Source organism: Artemia sp. Qi Xiang Cuo, chromosome 4, assembly GCF_049724085.1.
Source record: "Artemia sp. Qi Xiang Cuo chromosome 4, ASM4972408v1, whole genome shotgun sequence".
Lineage (NCBI taxonomy): Eukaryota > Metazoa > Arthropoda > Branchiopoda > Anostraca > Artemiidae > Artemia > Artemia sp. Qi Xiang Cuo.
Genome location: NC_142797.1, coordinates 20577766 through 20600870, shown reverse-complemented (window position 1 = coordinate 20600870; position 23105 = coordinate 20577766). Strand labels below are relative to the sequence as shown.

The 23105-nt window shown below is 35.1% G+C and overlaps 1 protein-coding gene across 1 annotated transcript; it reads left to right on the top strand.

Moving 5' to 3' along the window:
• Positions 1-687: 687 nt before the first annotated feature.
• Positions 688-10198, top strand: LOC148952871 (serine/threonine-protein kinase PAK 2-like). The gene is made up of 3 exons (XM_089088139.1): positions 688-853; positions 6104-6241; positions 9692-10198. Exons 1-3 carry the CDS (start codon positions 710-712, stop codon positions 9773-9775), a joined length of 366 nt encoding a protein of 121 aa, XP_088944265.1. The 5' UTR covers positions 688-709; the 3' UTR covers positions 9776-10198.
• Positions 10199-23105: the final 12907 nt, after the last annotated feature.

Sequence of the window (23105 nt, the reverse complement as noted above, 5' to 3'; positions counted from 1 at the left end):
AAAAAAAGACCCTTTTTATGTTTGTCTGTAGTTTTTTTCTAATTGCCATAATTTAGTATTCTAAAATAAAAACACATTCCCAAATAGTCAAGTTAAATTTTATTAAGGGATTGTTACACTGAAAAAAATGAGTAATACAATCAAAATCCTTTTTTAAATAAAAATAAGTTAATATTATAATTCCTCTTTTTTGTTTTTTTATTTGAAAAAAGTTTCGAATCGTTTTTTTTTTCATTTTTATTAACAAATAGTTCTCATAGATCTTTGCTACAGCCTCTAATCATCTATTTGTGGACACATTTTTATTTGAAATTCAGTGCTACCTAAGATAAGCTATATCAGAACATTCTAGTCAATTTAATCTATAATATAAGCATAAATGGAGCAGAAAAGGTGTCAGGGGTGTTTTCTTTTTAATGCTTGTTTACAGATTTCTATTCCAATAGACACAATTTGGTAGTCTGAAATAGAAACCCCCCCCCCCAATAAAAAAATTAGGTTTCAAATTGGATCCACTATACATGGTATATATTTAATAATTTTTCACACTGCCTCATATGGCCGAACCCTAATATTCGAAAGGTATACCCTTTTTTTTATTGCAGGCCATTTTTTTTATTGCACGTGATTCATTTGTGATTCATTTTTGTTTTGTAGCGGATTTAGGATTTTGTGCTCAGATTTCCTGGAACAGAACAAAAGAACGACTATGGTTGGAACACCGTATTGGATGGCCCCCGAGGTGGTCACTAGGAAACAATACGGACCCAAAGTGGACATTTGGTCGCTTGGTATAATGGCAATAGAAATGATAGATGGTGAACCTCCTTATCTTAATGAAAATCCTCTAAGGGTAAGCTAATTTTTTTTTTGTTTAATAGTGTCATCTAGCTCTAAAGGTAAGTTACTTTGCAAAATGAGAATTTAAATGATTGACAGCCAACCTTCTTGCCTGAATGATAACCTTTTAAGGGTAAGTTGCTTTGCATAAAGAGAATGTAAATGATTGACAGCCAACCTTCTTGCCTGAATGAAAACCTTTTCAGGGTAAGTTTGTTTGCATAATGAGAATGTAAATGATTAACTGCAAACCATCTTGCCTGAAAGAAACCTACTAAGGATAAGCTATTTAACATAATGATTATTTTAATGATTGACAGCCAACCTTCTTTTCTGAATGAAAACCTTTTAAGGATAAGTTACTTTGTGTAATGAGAATGTAAATGATTGACTGCGAACCTTCTTGCCTCTATGAAAATGTTCGGAGATTGAATGACTCAACATAATGAGAATTTAGATGATTGAGGGCGTACATTCTTGCTGTTGGATTTGTTTCTTCGGTGTCGGATTCTTTCAGTAGGGAGTAAGACACTTTAACCGGAAATCAACAGAAAAATCGATTAGTCCTTACCACTAATTTACCTCTACTTACCTCTGAAGCTTTTACTTTTATGTGAATAGCACTGATATTTTCCTTTTTCCCCCGGTACTGGTAAGCTAAAGGGGATTCGTAGAAATAATTATGGGCTCATTCGACAGCGAATGCTTGCATCTTCGTGCTTTCTATAAATTCGTCGTGATAGTGCCAGAAGAAAGTTCTATATGGCAGCAATAGGACATATTTTGGTGCCCTTTTTGCCGTAGAGAAGGCTAGAGTACTAGTTCACTAGACCCTTTTTAGATAGTTGATTGTAAGGAAAGTTGCTGAAATGGATAAAACCTCAAGTGTTCATATAGATAAAGTTTCAGATAAGACACAGTTACGGTACTAGAACCGTATCTTTATATACGGAACTAGGACTTAATATCTTTAAATATACGGAACTAGGAACTATATACAAAACTAGGACTTAATACCTTTATATATACGGAACTAGGAACTATATACGGAACTAGGACTTAATATCTTTATATATACGGGACTAGGAACTATATACGGAACTAGGACTTAATACCTTTATATATACGGAACTAGGAACTATTTACGGAACTAGGACTTAATACCTTTATATATACGGAACTAGGAATTATATACGGAACTTAATATATTTTCAACGTCACAGAGAGGCGAATAAGGACTTGATAGACAGCTAGTGTCAACTCCTTCGTACTTTCTTATAATTCAAAACTAACGGGCGCGTTTCTATGCCATGTACTTCTGAAAAGGTCGTTTGGCGGCTTTTTCATGAACGGTAAGTTATATAAGTTACCCATTGTGTACATATAATTTTGGTGATTGGCAAAAGATGGCATGTTTGATTCTGATTCTCCAAAAGGCTAAGGGTATTGAGTAACCACTTTTATAAAATGTTGAGGGGGATTTCAAACAAAATCAAAACACATTATATGCAGGAGGGCTATCAAAAGGGCACACCAGCAATATTTAAGGAATGCCTAAAGGTATTAAGTCGGAACATTAAAATCATGTTGAGAGGGATGTGGAAAAGGGAACGGAGGGCAATCGCCCCCACCAACCTCTGGCCCTTTTAGATGCCCCCTTAATACTGATAGACATCTTAAAAGCCATTTTATTCAAAACAGCCACAAGGTCTAATAGCTATGCCTCCGGGGATTGTATGGCCTCTTAGCCCTCGGGACAAGGAATACAACTTATCCAGCTTGTCTTTTTTTAGCATGCATGATATATCATTGGGGAAGGGTGGAATGTTTGATCCTGTGTGTGTCCAAAAAGACTAAGGGTATTCAGATGAAATTTCATGGGATGTTGAGGGGTATGTTGAGCTAAATCAAAAGAAACTGTCTGCATGCAAGCTATTAAAACACCGTATCTGCAATATCTTACTAACGGGTAAGGGTATTAACTTGAAACTTTCAGGGCCACTACTACTACTGTGGCTGCAAATTTGATTGGTTGTGGCTGTGACTACTTCCGACTGCGACAACTTGTGACTATGGCTGAGAATACTTGCAATTGGCGCTGCGTCTACTTGTGACTACTTTCTGGGAATGTTTAGGGAGGGGGGTGTATTGAACAATATCAAAATGCACTATGTGCATACTGACTGTTTAAGGGTCGTGTCAGCAATATCTTAGGAAAGGCTGAGGGTATTAAGTTGAAACTTTTTAGACATGCTGAATAATATTTGAGCCTTCAAGGAATGCAAAGGGGGATGTTAAACTATATGACGAGACACTATTTTCTTTCAGGTTAACATAAGGGTAAATCCGCAATATCTTGGGAGAAGCCAAGCGTAAGAACATTCAATCAAAATATACTATGTGCATCTCGGTTGCCAGAAGGCCGTATCTGGAATATTCCAGGAACGGCTGATGACATTTAGTTGTAACTTTCAGGGAATGTTTAGGGAGTTTGAAATGAATAAAAATATACTAATTAAACGATTAATTTAGAATTATATATTTTAATTCTTAGGTTAGAGACATAAAACTTAAGAAATATTCGTTATATAATCCAATAAAAAAACTTTGGCAATCAAAAACAAACAGAAATTAATGAAGAAAAATTTTCCGAAAAGATTTTTTTCAAAGAAAAGTAAAGAACCATATTAAACTCAAAACCTGCAGATATAAATTCCTATTAAAATTCACACTCAAAACAACCAGAAATTACCATTAAAGAATAAATGGAACCCAACACGAACAAGAATTAAATTAGAAGATCTTAGTGAACACAGAGATAACAGAGATTAACATAGATGAATAAATAAATCTAAAAGCAAGATGAAATTGAATTAATATTTTAGTCAAACTTAAGACGAACATTAATTACTACAAACAGAAGTTTGGCTACTTCCCTCTTCCCTAACCGTAAAAGTATAAAGTCTGTCGCGTCGCTTGCGCTCTCTCGAAAACGAATTGTATCACAAATAATTTTTATTTTAAATTTACAAGTTTGAAAAATAGAAATAGAAATTATTTATTTAGGTACCGACCATCCTCTTTGGACGTTTTGGGGCCACTCCTCCTGTTAGCTCATGCGTAAGGGTTCTGCACTTTACTCTCTCAGGTGCAGTACATGATAACTGGGTTAAACTGACGTAGTAAAAATGGAAATTCCCTATCCATCACTTTCATGGTCTTCCTCGTGAACGAAGGCCATCCAGAGATCGTGGTTTCCTTCGTGGACGAAGGCCATCTAGAGATCGTTTTCTCCCTCGTGGACGAAGGCCTTCCAGAGATCGTGGTCTCCCTCGTGGAAGAAGGCCATCCAGAGATCATGATCTCCCTCGTGGACGAAGGCCATCGTGAGATCGTGGTCTCCCTCGTGGACGAAGGCCATCCAGAGATCCTTCAAGTGCGATGTTCGGGAGGTGGTTCGCCTCTATTCGCTTGACGTGGCCGAACCAACGGAGTTGCTATTTCTTGATGTTACTGAGAATGGTTTCAGTCGACTGGAGCCTTTAGCGTACTTCCCTATTTGTGATCCGGTCGGTGTATTTGATTCTAGCAATTCGATGGAGACATCTCATCTCGAAAGATAGGAGGTTTCTTTCGTCTTCAGTTTTCATTGTCCATGTTTCGAATCCATGCATAACTATTGGGATTACTAAACTGTTAAATAGGCGCGTTTTGAGTTGTTTGGACAGATGGTTATTTTTCCAAATATTTGCTAGTTTTTGAAAACTAAGCTAGCAAGTACTTACTTATTTAACTCCCATCCGGCCGGATTGGCCGATTCGAGGCTTCTCCTCTGACTGAACTATGGTAGAGCTTCTTATACGAGTCCCTGTTCGCTGCAGCCTGAAGGAGTACTGACAGAGGATGGCTGGGACATTTTTCCCACCAGCACTTGGAAGGTCGTCCTTTTGGGCGGGATGCATCAATCCTTCCTTCAAACGCACTTTTTGGAAGTTGGGCTGGGGACATCCACTGAACGTGGCCTAACCATCCAAGCTGTTGAAGCTGGATGGTCTGCATGATGGTCTGGGAATAGTTGAGCGAAGACAATAGCCGTTCGTTTGATATTCGGTCAAGGTAGGTGATGCCAGCAAGCTTCCTGAGGAATTTTGTTTCAAATGCCGCCAACCGGCATTTGTCTTCTGCTTTCAAGGTCCATGTCTCTGCTCTGTACGTTGCTACTTGAACCACAAGAGCTCGAAAAAGGCGTGTTTTTAGTTTCAGCGACAGATGTTTGTTTTTCCAGATCGATCGCAATGACTTGAAGCATGCTGAGGCAAGGGCGAGGCGTCGTTTAATGTCTTTTGAGGAGTCCTTTGTGGACGTCAGCTCACTTCCTTGGTAAACGAAATGGTCAACCCACTCGATCTGTTCCCCCTGGATCATAATTTTGCTGGGTTGAAGGCCTGTATCTGTATGCCGTGTTACCTTCATGACTTTTGTCTTGTTAGCATTGATTTTCATCCCAAAGGAACTAGCTGCATGATCAATATCGTTAGCGCTTGATTGCAGTTCCTCTAGTTGTTCGTTTAGGCGATTAATGTCATCGGCGTATGCAAGCATGTCAAAGAGGTGTCCACTCATGAGTACTCCCGTGTCATTGGGCACCAGTGCCAGTACAGCATTCAGGAATAGGCAGAACAGAGTGGGGGAGAGTAGGCATCCTTGCAGCACTCCTGAAGAGGTTGAGAATTCTTCAGTAAAGCCTTCGCTGGTCTGCACCATGCTTCTCGACTTCTCGTACATGCTCTTGATAATGCAAGTGCAAGTCTTGATTTCACACCAGAGACATGGTGGTTTTCAAAAGAGAGTAGCCCCCCAAGGTAGAAGAAATGGTTAACCGTTTCAACCTGTTTCCCGCCTATGGTAATAACGGGTGGGTTATCACCATAAATAAAAATTACAGTTAAACAAAATCTTGAATTGCTGATTGTCTTTAAATTAATATCATTATATATTCAACATACAATTTATTTTCATTTTTTTTACAGTCATCTTGAGTGTTTTTCTATTTATTTATCGTCGAGGTTTTGAAAAACATAACACTGTTCAAGATACATATAGTTTTCAACAAAATGCAAATGAAGCAGTAATGCAATAATCTTACTTTTTTCAGCAAAGCAGCTAGTTTATAGTTCTCCCTCTTTTTCTGTCACTCTCTCTTTCCCTCCCCTCTTTCTCTCTTTCTTTGTTCACTGTTGTTTTAATTGCCTTCTTTTTTTAGGCTTTGTATCTGATTGCCACAAATGGAAAACCCGAAATTAAAGATAGAGAAAAACTATCACCGTTGTTTCAAGATTTCTTAGACAAGTGTTTAGAAGTAGATGTCGACAAAAGGGCATACGCCACAGAATTATTGAAGGTAATTTCACTCATTAGCTAAAAAAAAATGGAAAGGAAAGGAAAAAAGGGAAAACAGTTCCCTTCTAAAAAGGGATCTATTGGTTTCTCATAAACTATTTTCTTGTAATTTTTTCCGTTTGGATCATGTTTCTTTTCTATTTTAACCATAAAAGACGTGTCTTTCAGAAATATCATTTGAAAAGTGACAAGGGACGTCATTCCTTTCCCCCTGAACTCATTTAAAAACTAATGCTGGAGCGGGGATTTAGAATATTTAGTTGACCTTAAAATTGCTGTAATATACGTTTCTCTTTTCCCAGTATTCCAGAGAGTTCTTGTTTAACCCTTCTGGGTTTGATAATAGATAGATTTTTTTTTTTTTTTTTTTTTTTTTTTTTTTTTTTTTTTTCATACCAAGTCGAGTGTGGTCGAGCCCTGCTGTTTTACTTTTTCCTTTTTTTCTTCTTTTTCCCTCTTTTTTTGAATTCTTTCTTCTTTTTTGGTTGATAGTTTTTTTATGTAAATAAAACTAATTTATTCATTCTATGCACAGGATAGACAAATATATATATATATATATATATATATATATATATATATATATATATATATATATATATACAAGAGCGGATTCAGGATTTTTGTTCGGGGGGGGGGGGGGTACTAATTTTCGACTCTATATATATCTATATATATATATATATATATATATATATATATATATATATATATATATATATATATATATATATATATATATATATATATATATATATATATATATATATATATATATATATATATATATATATATATATATATATATATATATATATATATATATATATATATATATATATATATATATATATATATATATATATATATATATATATACATATATTTATTTATATATATATGTATGTATGTATATATATATATTTTTATATTCATCTGTAATCCGTATTTATCCTATGCATAGAATGAATAAATTAGTTTTATTCACATAAAAAAAAGACGTCAACCGCCAGAAAAGAATCAGTTTAGGATCATGAATGAAAAAGTATCATGTATGCATGTATATTAGGGAGGGGTTGTCTTTTGGTTGTTTTATGGAGGGATCTATTGCTTATTTTAGCCAGACAGATTCTATAGAGCTTAATGGCTAACCATCTTTGTATTCCTTGTTGTTGTTTGAGCTTCTGAGTTCAAAGAATTGAAAACTGGTATAAGAAAATATCCGACTTTCTGCTTAACCATCTATTATATGTGGTGGGGTAGACTGATAGCTCCTGTAACTTAGTAATGATTTAAGTTTCTAGTTGTTTTTCTTTCTTCGTTAGGTATGTGGGTCACTTTACCGTATAGTTCTTAATTATTCGTATTTTGTCCCCCTTTTCTCTTTTTTGTTCTTTTTTTTTGTTCTTATTTTTTTTCTTTCTCTTTTCATACTACTCTAGTATGTTCTCATATTGTAATGAAAGACGGTAAAAATTAATTATTATCATTATTATCATATATATAGATGTTATCGTGAATGTCTGAAATCTGGTTAATGTCGACATTCACCCGTGTTGTCCAAAATTCGTTTTTCTCTGCTTGGATTCAATTAGTTTTTTGGGTCAGCTTTTCAGTCTTGTGCAAGCTATGATGGTAAAATTTAAAGTTAGGATAGATTATGTTAGTTTAGGTTAGGTTAAATTTGGTTATAAATATAACAAATGGGTTGAAAACTTAAGCTTAGCTAACCTAACCAAACATAATCTAACCTAACCTGTCATCATCAAACCTTGCAATAAATTAAAAAAGTTAACTCGCAACGCTGACTTAATCCAAAGAGAAAAAAGAATATTTCGAACATTGACCAATTCTGGACATTCACGGTAACATGTATATATATATATATATATATATATATATATATATATATATATATATATATATATATATATATATATATATATATATATATATATATATATATATATATATTATTGGATTCAATAATATATAATATATATATATATATATATTGGATTCAATTAGTTTTTTGGGTCAGCTTTTCAGTCTTGTGCAAGCTATGATGGTAAAATTTAAAGTTAGGATAGATTATGTTAGTTTAGGTTAGGTTAAATTTGGTTATAAATATAACAAATGGGTTGAAAACTTAAGCTTAGCTAACCTAACCAAACATAATCTAACCTAACCTGTCATCATCAAACCTTGCAATAAATTAAAAAAGTTAACTCGCAACGCTGACTTAATCCAAAGAGAAAAAAGGGTATTTCGAACATTGACCAATTCTGGACATTCACGGTAACATGTATATATATATATATATATATATATATATATATATATATATATATATATATATATATATTATATATATATATATATATATATATATATATATATATATATATATATATATATATATATATATATATATATATATATATATATATATATATATATATATATATTCGCTCTCCAACCCAGAAAAACAACTCTGTGTTGGCTTCGGGCGAAAAGATGAGCGTGTGTGTGTGCGTATGTACAATGTTGTCAGTAAACCACAAATGACGATCTAGCCTTAAGGGGGGCTCGAAGAGGGGGCAGCTGCACTTTTACTTTGTGGCAATTTATTTTCGCTTCAAGTAATCTGTGACTTGATTAATACTTTTCATTTCTGTTTTTTTTTAGGTTTTATTCATTCAAATTGGCTTTAAATCTGCGCAACCCTTCCCCATTAAATCTTGTAATTTTCCATTTCACTTCATATTCTTCTCATACAATTCGCCTATTTTCTGTGGTTTGTCAAATGTTCGCCCTCCAACCCAGAAAAACACAGCTCTGTGATGGTTTCGACATAGCTCTGTGTTTGTTTCGACACAGCTCTGTGTTGGTTTTGACACAGCTCTTGATGGTTTCGGTGTGTTGGTTTCGAAACAGCTCTGTGTTGGTTTTGAAACAGCTCTGTGTTGGTTTCGACACAGCTCTGTGTTAGTTTTGGTGTGTTGGTTTCGACACAGCTCTGTGTTGGTTTTGACACAGCTCTGTGTTGGTTTCCAGACAGCTCTGTGTTGTTTTCGGTGTATTGGTTTCGACACATCTCTGTTTGGGTATCGGTGTGTTGGTTTCGACACAGCTCTGTGTTGGCTTCGGGCGAGAAGCATTTTGGTGAAATTGTCTCTTATTTTGCCCTTCTCCAGGGGCATTCTTCGGGTATGTATCATGTTGGATTAGCATACTCTCTTTTTTTCTGGGTATATATTTCTTCAAAAGGAAAGATGTTTATTAGTGGCTTAACATATTTTTTCACTTTTCACGACTTTTAAGGGATCATCATATGGTTCTTAGAAGATCCCTTCTATCTTTTTGCTTTATAAAAAAGGGTATTTTTCTATTAGATTTTATTTACATCTTTGTATTACATTATCTTATGAATCGATTTATTTCTTTTTAGCATCCATTTTTAAAGATGTCTCGCCCATTGACTAGTCTCTATCCCCTCATTGTTGCTGCCAAGGAAGCTGCTAAAGGTCACTGAACATCTTGATAAAGTGGCTTTATTGCCGCTGAAAATGTTGTTCATTGGTCGATAAATTTTCGTCTACTCGTCTCTTACTAATGCTGCTTATCTGAGAGCTAGTGAACTAAGGAGTCTGGTTATTGTACTCCTTCAGAGCTTCTGGACAGAGGGACTTGAAAGAGTACTTCGGTCCCTACCAATTCAGTGAATCAAATCAGTTCGACAGAAGTTCCCTTTGTGGTAGATCGTGCTAGTTGCCTTTGTATAGTAATAGCCTATTTTTTAATTACAGGGTTAGATTAATTAATTCTGCTTCTTATGTACTATATACTGAATTTTAGTAGGGTTTTACTTGCTGATCTTACATACATAACGCGCGAAATATTTTGTTTCTATACTGACTTAAATAGTATTTCTTTTTAAATTTTAACATTTTTAACGTATCTTTAAACTGTTCTTATCATTGCTATTTTCAACGACTGTCGGATTTTAAAAGATGTTCGAATTTGACATTTCGAAGGACATTTCGTGATTACGGTTTTGTACCCCCTTCTCCTGAAATATCAAACTCTAGGGATTTTCCTGTTGTTTTTAGTATTTTATACAATTGGGTTGTTTTTAGATTTTACTTTGAAATTCATTTCCCCCTCTAAAAATACCCCCCTTCCCTTCTCTCCCGAATAAATTACTGGATGCGTGCCTAAAACCAGTGTTGATGTTAAGATCAATTTTGAATAAGTTAATAAAAAATGAATTGAATTTGAAAAGGATACATTTGAAATTGTTCAGCATTTCATTGAATAGAGAAATTAACCATTAATCAAGCAATAGAGGCTTCATTTATTCATCTACTTAAGATCGCTTAGTTGTTTTATAAATATTAAGCTAGTACTTATGACTTGAGATTGCTTATAAATTACGGCTGTAGAGTTCTTTTATCTTTGGATTTGATTTGTTCTGCTGCATTTTGACATGCACTTGATAATATGTCTGCTATAGAGTTTTGCAAGAAAATGTGAAAAAAGCTTTATGTTTGACGCTTTATAAATTGGGCACCCATATTGCCAATATGGGCACCCACAACCTGAAAACAATGAAAAATTGAACATCGTTTAAAAACTAAATTGAAAACACGTTGAAAACATCACCCATTCTACTGAACTTCTTTCAAAATTAAGATCATTTTCTCTTCATTTTCGCATTGATTTTTTTTTTATATCAGCAGAAAAAGGCCTAAAACTTCTTATTCGCATTCTAATTCAATGCAAGACAAATAAGTTTAAGCGTTAATGATGTACATGATACACGATCTAATGATTCATTCTAATATTGATGTTCTATTGAGTTGTTTTTCTTTTTAATAAGTTTCTTCGTTTGCTCTTTCGTTTATTCGGTTTCAATTCCATTTTTATGTCTATTTGCTGTTTTCTATTCTATCCCAGTTTACACTATGCCTTTTTTAATGATGATTATTTCCTTTTAGTTTTTTTTCACTTCTTGACAATTGAGCATAGGTTGTGGCGTTGATTTATTTAGTGTTTTGCAGTTTGAGGAGATACATAAATTTAGCATTTTTTGCTCGTGATGGCTGTTTTTTAAAAAAATGTATGTTACTGTATTATGTACTAAAGTATTTCCAGCAATTGAAATAGGCGATGACTCCCCCCCCTCCTCCTTCTAAACAAAATACACTATCCCACAGACATTCGTAAGAAAAAGGGTCTCCTGCATAATTGTAGTGGTGTCCTCGTTTTGTGATTTTAATCAATGTCACTTAAAACAAAAGATATTAAAGTGAGCCAAAAAATTCGTAAAAATATCTTATGCAATCTTATTCGTGCTTATTTCCCCTAACTCAGTAAAACTATTGTTTACGAATATAGCTAGATTTAGCTTGAAGGTCCATTAAAAATACACTTTGTTTTAAGGAAAAGTGTTCACTGTGTTTTTAAGGAGGAGTGGCACTAGACACAACTTTTGGGGATTCCCCTTCTGTTGCTTGGACTGTTCATCAGGAAATACACTGAACTAATTCGGATTCAAGTGTAAAATCTGCTTTAGAAGGAAGAAAGAAAGGCTTTGAAATTTTGACTTTAAAAATTGTAAACACAATGAACGACTTAAATTCAGAATTACATTGAATAGCTGATCAGGCACATAGGGAAACTCTCAGAAACTGATTGGTTTTTCCCATAGTACCGATCAGTACTCGGGTTAGTTTTTTTTTTTTGTTTTTTTTTTTGTTCCCCTACGGTACCCATGGGTTTTCGTCTGTCGTTGAGCAAAACTGAGCAAGCGTTTTTGCAAGTGGAAAGCATGTTAATTGTTAAGAATGCTAGAATTCGATATTTTGATGGTTCTTGTTCAGAACCACTAATTTTTGTGCGATACGGATCATGCTCTGTAGAAAACGAACAAGAGAAAGGAGGATTGCCTTGTAAGAAAATATATGTTATATGTGCTTTTCGAAAGAATCTCACACCTATCGTTTGAACACTTTCGTACCGATCGGTTTTTCTCATCGTTTTTCTATGCGTCTGAACCGATCATAATTCTGTCTGAGAACAAATAAGTTTATTCTTCCAAAAGTTTGGGGCCGGTCTCTCGAAAAAAAGATTGATTTCGAAAAAAAGATAACTTGGAAAAAGATTTTTACTACGTTGGTCTCAGACGGCTCATTGCTATATGTCTATCTTGGCCGACCATAAACCGATGAACCGATCATAATTCTGTCTGAGAACAAATAAGTTTATTCTTCCAAAAGTTTGGGGCCGGTCTCTCGAAAAAAAGATTGATTTCGAAAAAAAGATAACTTGGAAAAAGATTTTTACTACGTTGGGCTCAGACGGCTCATTGCTATATGTCTATCTTGGCCGACCATAAACCGATGAACCGATCATAATTCTGTCTGAGAACAAATAAATGTAGACTTCCAAAAGTTTTGGGCCGGTCTCTCGAAAAAAAGATTAATTCCAAAAAAGATAACTTGGAGAAAGAGTGTTACCATATTGGGCTCAGACGGCTATTTGCTATAGGTCAATCTTAGCCCCTTTCTATTTCTTCCTTTCATTTTGCTCTTCATAGAGAGTTTTTTTTGGTGTTGAATGAAAAACGTGGCACCCTCTTGAGTCATCTGTTTACCTGTAGTTTAAGTAAACAGGGACTGGCCGTGATACTAATGGATTGAACTTTTCCTCGGACTATGTTACAGATTACTTTGACAGATATATCATCCATTGAGTGAGCCTGAATTCCATTTCGGGAGGTGTGTGAATGACTAAAAATGGTACCAAACTGTGTAAAAGATCTCTGCATGTTAGTGTGTCATAAAAACAGTACTTCAACCTATTTCAAATTTATATTGCCCAACAATACAGCACCCATGGGTGTTAACAATTAACACCCACGGGTGAAGTTAAGGATTATAGCCCGTTCAGACGCATAAAATAGCGGCTGAAACCGATGGGTTTTGGGACTAGTATTTTTTCTGGTTCCCTGTGGTACCGATTGTTTTTTTTTTCGTATTAGTCGGCAAAAAATGAGCAAGTGTTTTTGAAAGTGGAAAGCATGTGAATTATTAACCGCGCTAGAATTCGAGATTTTGTGGTTCGTGTTCAAGACTACCAGTTTTTTAATGGTACGAGTTCGTTCTTTATATTTAAACGAACAAGAAAGAAGAGGATACTTGGCAAGAAAACGCATTTTATCAGTGCACTGGAAAATTCTTGCACCTATCGTTCGAAAACCGATCGCAGACGTCGAACTGAAATACTTTTATGGTACTACCAATCAATTTAGTTCTTGTGCTTGTCTACCTTCAGGTTCTCAGTCTTCTAGCACGTATGAACATCATACATAACCTAGAGACACCCGGACGCCTGATTTTTTTTTCAACTTTGTTAAAAAAACAACTTTTTCTTCTAATTCGGCTGAAAAAGCTTCTGCATTTTTTGTCATTAATTTATCAAACTTTTTCCACAAAATAAGATTTTCAAAGAAAATGAGCAGAAATGAAGTCAAATATTTGTCCCAGGGGCTATGGTACACGACCACCCACAGTCCCTGGAGAAAGGTGTTTAAGTTATAAAATTTGTTCATTGTTTACACATAGTATTTGTTATTGGGAAGTATGCATACGTTTTTTGGGCGGAGGGGGGGGGGGGGAATTTTATGCTTGGGGGATTTTCCACGAGTAGAAATTTCCGTGGAAGGAAAGCTTCCAGAGGGTAAATTTGTCACGGGAAATTTTATATTGGGAGAATTGCCCAGAAATCCTATACGAGATTCTTCTCATGTCTTTGCTCCATCTTTGCCGACTCAATTTCACGTGTGGAGATGTTATGGGTAATTGTCCGTGGTAAATTAAACAGTTCGTGGTAGCGAATTGCAAGTAAGGAGCGATGCGGCTCAACAGTCACCGAAACCCTAAGAAATAGGGTCTTGATAACAACAGATACATCAAAATAATCAAATTCTGATGTTTATTTAAAATACGTAAAATTCATCAAATTCAATGGTACCCATCAAAAATTACGAATCTAAATAAATTTGCCCAATTTTTTAAAAAGGGGGAAACATCACCAAAGCATCAAGTGATCTTATTGGAAATCACACCATCAGATTCAGCATGCTAGAGGACCCTACTCTAGAGGTTTCAAGCTCTTATATATATCCGTGAAAGATCACGGATGTGTGTTTATTAGCTTGTTTTCCCCAGGGGTGATCGTACCGAACCAGTAATCGTAGAAGATTGGAAGACGGCTCATTTGATCGGAAATCAAAAGTTCTAGTGCGCTTTTTAAGTGGCCTCATCTTTTCCGCAAGGTCACCCGATCAAACTTTTTAGACAGCCGTTTTATTCAGCAAAGTCGAAAATCTAATAGCTATGGTTTTGAGGGGGATTTAACCCCCCGCAGTCCGCGGGGGAAGGGTTACAAGTTGTGAAATTTGCCCATTGTTCATATTGGTTATTGGGAAGCATACAGACGTTTTCAGGGGAAGCCGGATTTCCCGGCATCAATAAAAAAAAACAGATCAGAAATTAAATAAAAAAAATTTTTTCAACTGAAATTAACGAGCAACGTTAAAACTTTAAACGAACAGAAATTATTATGTATATGAGGGGAGTCGTCCCCTCCTCAATACCTTGCTCTTTACACTAATTTTTTTTGTAGTGGAACACGGGGCGGAACGGGGTACTAAGTTTATATACAGTCTAGTGGTTAGGATAGCTGGTTCTCATCCATGTTGGCCCAGTTCCGATTCTCGGTATAGGAAATTTTTACCCATGATGGTTTCTTAAGGAAAAGTTACAATTCAGCAATCTCTAAAGTTGTTCTTTATGCTAAACATTTCAGTTAGCATAAGCTAGAGTTCGTTCTTTATTATACAATTTTGATCTGACACTATTTTCAGGAGTTATTGACTATTATATTTCTTAGTATTGAACGTGATCGTCTCTTACTAGGTTGCTAGCTACCGCTGCAACCCGGATCTCTGAAGTTGCTCTTTATACTAAACTTTTAAGTTAGTATGGGCTAGAGTTTGTACTTTATTACAATTGTTTCTTTTTGGGTTTTCCTACAGACATTATATAACTAGTTGTGTTGAAAACTGTAAGCTTACTGGTGTTTGTTCTGTAGTATCTCTTGTTTTGCTAGAAGTGGATTTAACCTAATAGAAAATAAAAATTCTTTTAAAATTTTCAGGTATTTCTCTAGTTTTAATATAAAAAAAAGAAAAATTGATGAGACACCATAAATATTTTTGCAGTTTACAATTTAGCTTTATAGATTTGGAAATGAAAACTAAGATAAATAACTTTATTACAATTACTTTATTACAATTAAAGTAATTGTACTTTATTACAATTGTTTCTTTTTGGGTTTTCCTACAGACATTATATAACTAGTTGTGTTGAAAACTGTAAGCTTACTGGTGTTTGTTCTGTAGTATCTCTTGTTTTGCTAGAAGTGGATTTAACCTAATAGAAAATAAAAATTCTTTTAAAATTTTCAGGTATTTCTCTAGTTTTAATATAAAAAAAAGAAAAATTGATGAGACACCATAAATATTTTTGCAGTTTACAATTTAGCTTTATAGATTTGGAAATGAAAACTAAGATAAATAACATTTATTTAACAAACTAAAATTTTAAGATACTTTTAAGTTCAATTTAAAATTATGTTGGCACATTACGTCATTGCAATAGTGTTGTTTTGAGCCTTTTAGCATAATGATGTTTTTTCTGTCGTATCTCTTCTTTTATGCTAAAAATATTACAAACAGGAAAAAGCCTATGACTCTTCTTCATTTGGAATAGTAAGAGACAACCCTCGGGGAATCAGGCAGATATGCCATGGTTTGTTCGTTACTAGGTTTCAGCTATCTCTACGGCCATGATATTAATGAAACGTACATAATCCCCATTTATAATTAACTATACTGATCCTCTGTATAATAACTTGCTATGTGCATAGTTTGGCTTTAATATAAACTACCGCTGCAACCCACATTTCAATATTTTGCTACTATGGCCAGTGATTCACCTTTTCCTAGTATGCTACTACTACTGAAACCATGATTTGGTTACTATTGGCCCTGTTCATCTTTTACTAGGTTGTACCAATCGCTAACTTTACTGTGGTATAGTGTTTGTTCTTTACTATAACACAAATCCACATTTAGAATATAATATATCAATTCTTCATATAATTCGTTATTTAATAAAAAAAAGGAAAACACATAGATGTGACAAATTCCTAATGTTAATAATATAAGCTATTAGTGTTATAGAAAAATGCAGATTTTCGTCAAACTGATTTTATTTTAAAAATTATTTTTTTAAATTACAAAAGGTTTTAACCACACAAATTTCCTTTAAAATGAGCCATTAAACTACTCTCTATGATGTTTCAGTGCCAAGCTATCTGAGCAGAGAAAGAAAGAAAGAAAAAAAGATGCAGTTTATGCAGAATATCGTGGTTGCAGCCACTTTTCTTTATTTTTAAGCCAGTATATTTCCCTTGTTATTCAAGCCAAGGGACGGTAAGTCTCCTATATAGGGTTTCAGACAAAGCAGTTCTAACAGTGTACTTCGTTTTTTGATCTAATTCTAGTTTTAGGAGTTATGAATTTTATACTATGGGGCGTGATCGTCTCTCACTAGGTTGCTAGCTACCGCTACAACCCGGATTTTCCAAAAGATGTTGCGCCATCGACATTTCTTTGAAGATGGTAATCAACACACAAAAGTAGAGTTCGTTCTTTACTCTTTACGTTTACAGATTATCGTAGTTCAAGCAACTTTTCTTGTTTTTCAAACCAGTAGATTTCTCTCGTTATTCAAGCCAAGGGACGGCAAGTTTCCTACATAGGGGTTTTGGCCAAGGCGGTTTTAATAGTGTACTTCTTGTTTTGGTCTGACACTATTTTAAGGATTTATGGGCTATTGTATCTCTTAGTGTTGGACGTGATCGTCTCTACTAGGTTTCTAGCTATCGCTGCAACCCAGATAAAAGACAAAACGGGGTCAGAAAAGAAATGCCAGTCATCGTTCTTTCCTAAAACCCCTGAGAAGCAAATTTTCAAAAGATATTTGCGATATTGCATCATCATGCATGCGATGATTTATTTTAATAATTAAGTTATCATGGGGTAGAGTTCGTTCTTTACTATATCAATATGAGCTAGAAGTCGTTCTTTACTATAAACTTTAAACCCAAAAAACTAAAGGGTACTGGTGTGTTATTCGGACACTTTTATATACTAATAGTTTGAAATTACAAACAGGAAAAGACACGTGGTTCTTTCTTAATTGGAGCAGTAAGAGATGACCTTTCTACAACCTATGATTATGATGTTATCGATAAATCTTTAATATGAAATATGAAGTTGTTCATAGAAAATTGACTCTATTTTAAAAATAATTTGTTTTAATTACAAAGGTTTTTAACCCCAATAATTTACTTTAAAATGAGACGTTGAACAACTCTCTGCGATGTTTTATTGCCAAGCTATCTGTGGAAGAAAATATCCGTGGAAAAAAAAGATGCCGTTTAGGCAAAATGCTGTAGTAGCTGCCACTTTTCTTTATTTTCAAGCCAATAGATTTCCCTTGCTGTTCAAGCCAAGGGACAGAAAGTTTCCTAAGTAGGGATTTCGGACAAGGCGGTTCTAATGATGTACTTTTTGTTTTGATCTGACTCTTTTTTAGGAGTTATGGGTTTTTATATTTCTTAACAATAGATGTGATCTTCTCTTACTAGGTTGTTAGCTACCGCTGCAACCCGGATTAATGTGATTCCGAATTATAAAATTCACATACAAGGATATCATCATCGTCCTCGCGATCAATTCCTGCACAGAAATTGTGGGCCCATTTTGTACATATGGAACAAGCAACCCAACCCTCAGTTGACCTTGAATAAAACTCACAACAATATAATCATTCACAGTCGGAAAACTCGTCAGAATCCCTGCACTAAGTTTCAGGTTGGTTTTTATCTTTTTTTTTCTTGGCACTTCTTCACTCTTATTCAGGCACTTTCGCTTTATTTTTAGAGTTTCTATTTTGTTTTCTATCTTAAAAAGTATCTCCCATGCTCTTTCTGTCTTGGCGATCATGTTTTGCTTTTATAGGATCCACTACCTCTTTTTGTATGGTAAATCAGTTATAACTGTAGTCTTCCCCCTTCTTTGATTCGTTTTATTTGCACTTCCTTTGACTTTTGGAATAGGAATTAAGTTCTTAGGTGAAACAATAAATGCCGTGGTAGAGTCATTCATGTCATCCAAGAGCATCCAGGAGTAGCCTTGTCATCCGTGTTAAATTGAACCTTTTCAGCTTGGTGCCATTAGCACCAACGGTAGGGCTAGAAACTGTACCATCATCACCCCTATCACTACAAGTGTGATGATGTGGTGATTAAAAGTGTGGTGATTTTCTTTATCATCAGACGAGCCAGACGAAGATTTTCCCACTTTTTTTCTTTCTTTTTATTCCTATATTCACGGCGCTAGGTTCCTAAACGTATCTGATATACCACTATTAAATTAACTCGTTTTGTAACCTCGAGGTTTTAAATATCTGTTGAACATTCTTTTGAAGGGGTCAACAGAGGGATTTGCAGGAATAAATTCCCCAGGAAGATCATTCCAGATAGAAGTGCAACGCCGGATGATGCTTTTCCTCAAGTACTCGGTTCTTGGCGTGTCCTCCTTTAGATAATTAGACCAAGCTGTGTGTCGGCCTTGTCGGTTCGACAAAGGGGGGAACAATACGAAAGAGTTCGTTTGAGGGAGTTGAATTCATGTACTTGTAGAAAACAGCTATCGACGCTACATCAAACCTTTCATTTAGAGGCTGTTGTTGAAGGTTTCTCAATCGTTTTTTGGGTTGAAGATCCAGCTTGTTCCCTTGTCAGTAGTGTCAGCGGGTAGCAAATCTGAATTAGAGAATATGGCTGGGTTAGGTGGCCAAATTCCTGTTGTTTGAAACCCTTTAATTGCAGTGTTCATAAGGCGTTTTGGATAAACGCTGATCCGGAGAGCGTTGAAATTTGAGACAGCGTTACAGCTTTCTCTAGGTTGCAACGGAGCCACTTTCGAATCTCGTCAGCGTAGTGAAGGCTTAAAGGCTTCATGAAAGACACATCAAGTGGTTGCAACCTGTGAGAACAATGCGGGGATAAACACAGCAAAGAAACACCATTATCTCTTGCGTAATTTATGTCCTCTATGTCATTGGTGTGGGTGGAATGTCCGTCTAATATGACTAGAACCGGAAAGTCCCTTGATGCCTTAGAAAATGCTACAAATTTTTAAAACCTTACTTAAAAACAGCTCAGCGGTCATCCATCCAGTGATGTAAACCTCAGCCCAACTCCCTGGAAATAGTCCTAGCTCAAACTCTTTCTGCATTTTCTTCCTCGGCAAGACTAACATCGGAATATGTATGATCGACTTGGAGACATGCAAATAAGGCAAGTTACGGTTTCCCTCCTTTCTGCAGAAGCTATTGCACCAATTTGTCGTTTACCCTTGCAAGCAATGATTCTTGAATGGTTCTTAAGGTTTACTGAAACACCAGTTTCATCGCAATTAAATATCTGCAACGCTGTAAGTTTATGCTTATCTACCAATTGAGTGAGTAGCGAAAAAAAAATATGCACAGCCACTCTATTTAATCCCATAGTTCTTGCTTCAAATGTTGACTCAGGCTTACGAATAGACAGAGTAAGATTTTTCTTAAAAAACCCTTTGACCCAGTCTTGACCAGCTATTTCATTTTGAAATCTATGATCTATGCCATTTCTTCGAGCTAACTGGTAAGCTTAGGTACGCAAGTCCTTCATTGTCAGACTAAATAACCCTGCCTCCATAGTTTTTAAGTACGTCACAAGCTCAAGTTCCTGTTCTTGGGTAAACACGGCTTGAAATTCCCCAGTAGTTTTATAATCAGATACTCAGGATTTTCCTTTTTTCCTAACGTATCTTTGAAGAGTAGTTTGGGGAACGTCAAACTCATTAGAAACCTTCAGGCAGCCAAACCGACCGGAAATAACCGCATCAACAGCACTGTTCATCGCCTCAGTAGACCAGGATTGTCTGTTGGTCTTTTTCTTATACACACGAAACGTCTGAAAATAAATTAAGAAAAGTTAATGACCCAATTTTAACGACTGGTCAGATCAAAATAGTGCGACGCGGAATGGGGTACTTCCTCATTCGGCCCTACCCCTTCTGCCCCAGGAATACGCCTTATTATTTGGATGTTATGGCCACGCAAAAACTTCAAGTAAAGAAACAATAAGGTGACTAAAACAAAGCCGATTGAACGTACTACAAGTATGACTAGTTATAGTTGTAATACAAAGAAGTGTGGTGACCTTACCTTAATTACAAAATCATTAAAAGTTGCAATCCAACAGCAAATAGTTCGACGACAACAGGTTCACTCACCGAACGAAAGGTTTATTGCCGCTTGGTGCAGCACCTTTCTTGTCATCTAAAAATCGCCTACCCAGTTCTGCCCCATGTTCCCCTACTTTTAAAAGAGCTTTTAATTTTAAATAAATAGCCTTTTTGATTCAGGAGTCATTCTTAAAGAATTGGGACAAAATTTGAACTTTAGTGTAAAGAGCGAGTTATTGAGGAGGGGGTGACTCTCCTCATATACGTAATAATTTCTGTTTGTTTTAAGTTTTAAAGTTGTTCATTGCTTTTAGTTGAAATTTTTTTTTTTATATATAACTTTCACCAGGATTGAAATATCTAGAGGATATGTCTTTGGGGAAGAGGGATTTTTCCGTGGAGATCAAGCCAGATTTTCTGTTAATATTTAAAAAATGATCAAAAACTAAACAAAAAAAAACAAGTTTTTCCAACTAAAAGTAAGGAACAACATTAAAACTGAAAACGAACAGAAATTATTACGTATATGAGAGGCGTTACCTCCTCCTCAACACTTCGCTCTTTACGCTAAAGTTTGAATTTTGTCCAAAGTCCTTAAGAATGAATCCTGAAACACAAGGTTCGTTTAATCAGAACAATAAATAGCTATCTTCCAAAGTACTAAGAAACTTTAGAGTAAAGAGCAAGGGGTTGATGAGGGGGCGACCCCCCTCATATGCATAATAATTTATGTTCGTTTTCAGTTTTAATGTTGCTCCTTAATTTCAGTTTAAAAACTCTTTTTTTATTTAATTGCATTTTCACATACAAGATGATGATCGTGGTTGCAAAGGTAGGTGCAATCGCGGGTACACGACTGCAAAGAGAAATAACTTTAGTAAATTAGGAACTCTAAATAATAACTGAAATATTAAAATAAACCATCATATGCACGATGATGCAACACACATTTATTTTGACAAGATCATGTAACAGAAGTATCTTCGGAAAAGTTGCTTCTCTAGGATATGAAGTAATATTTGACTGAGTTCGCTGAATAAGAGAGTTTAAATTGTGCAAGAACACAGTTTCCTCATATTCTTCAGCAGATAGTGTTTTTAAAGTATGTTCAGATACTGTCGAAAATATAGTAGACTTTGAGGGCAAGAACGTTGATTCGAAGATATTTATATTTCAATATAATCCATGTATTATTCAACTGGTCCCTTGAACACTGCCTATATACGGTGATAGGTACTTTTGACAGAAAAGTCAACCGTGATCCCCACAAAAGTCATAAGAAGGAAGAAGGAATAAAAAGCATAGTATCAAAGGACATGTGAAACATGTCTTCTGAAATGTAATTCGATATTTAATGATATAAACTGGTTACATTGTGACAAAAAAAAGAAAAAAAAGTTAGGCAAGGGGAAGCAAGTTGTCACCTGTACATCAGAATTTGCTATCTTAGAAGTCACATACTTGTGGAAAAGTAGAGTCTAGATAGTTTTCTATTATAATACTATATATGATGTTTGAAATTACTTCGTTTAAGCTCCAACATTTGGATATCCTTCCTTCGATCATAAAGGGACAGCACCGTTGATCCCAATTGCATTTTTACTTCACCCAAACAGATTATCTGACTTACATAAAGAGCCCATTAAAGTTCTTATCAAGAATGCGCTGATGATCACTTCACGTCAAAATACATTTGGCAGTGATAGAGAAAATGATATAAAGGTTGGTAGAAATAAAATAACTCCCTCTTATACAATCTGATCATTACTGGCTATGCTACTAAACATACACTTGCTACTACTACACTTGCTTGCTACACTATGCTTGCTATACTTGCTACACTACACTTGCTTGCTATACACTTGCTGCACTACTACTACACTTGCTTGCTACACTATGCTACTAAACATACACTATATGCTACTAAATATGCTACTAAACATACTAGTACATAATCAGTACTAAACATACACTTCAGAAAATGAATGCACTAAAAGAAGCATTAAGGTGGTTTGAGACAATATTCTTGTATTACTAAGATCAAAAAGTGAAGAGAAATATAATCAGACAAAATTGTCAGGCTATTAAAATGGTTAATCCAGCACTTGACTACTGTCAAAATAATTTGAGGTCTTGTTCTTACCAAAAAGGAAGAAGATCCATCTGAATTCAGGAAGGAAACGCTTACGCATAAGGTCCAGGAAGTAAATGGATCAGATTCTGTTTGAGAACAAAAATACAACAAAAGAAAACGGCCAGCCAAGTGGCATAGTTGACTTACTAGAAACTTTGGAGAAGGAGATATATATTTTGCAACAAAAAGCAAGTGCATCTATTTACAAACCTTACTAGAAAGAAGATTAATGTCGCGGTCACACGTCCAGAAACGATAACTGTTAGAGGGAATAAAATCGTGTAAAAAGAATTAATAGGA

Excerpts from the sequence above, each read along its gene's own strand:
- LOC148952871 (XM_089088139.1), top strand. The coding sequence starts at position 710 with ATGGTTGGAACACCGTATTGGATGGCCCCCGAGGTGGTCACTAGGAAA. Across the intron at positions 854-6,103 it reads TTAATGAAAATCCTCTAAGG|GCTTTGTATCTGATTGCCAC; the intron begins GTAAGCTAATTT and ends TTCTTTTTTTAG. Across the intron at positions 6,242-9,691 it reads ACGCCACAGAATTATTGAAG|CATCCATTTTTAAAGATGTC; the intron begins GTAATTTCACTC and ends ATTTCTTTTTAG.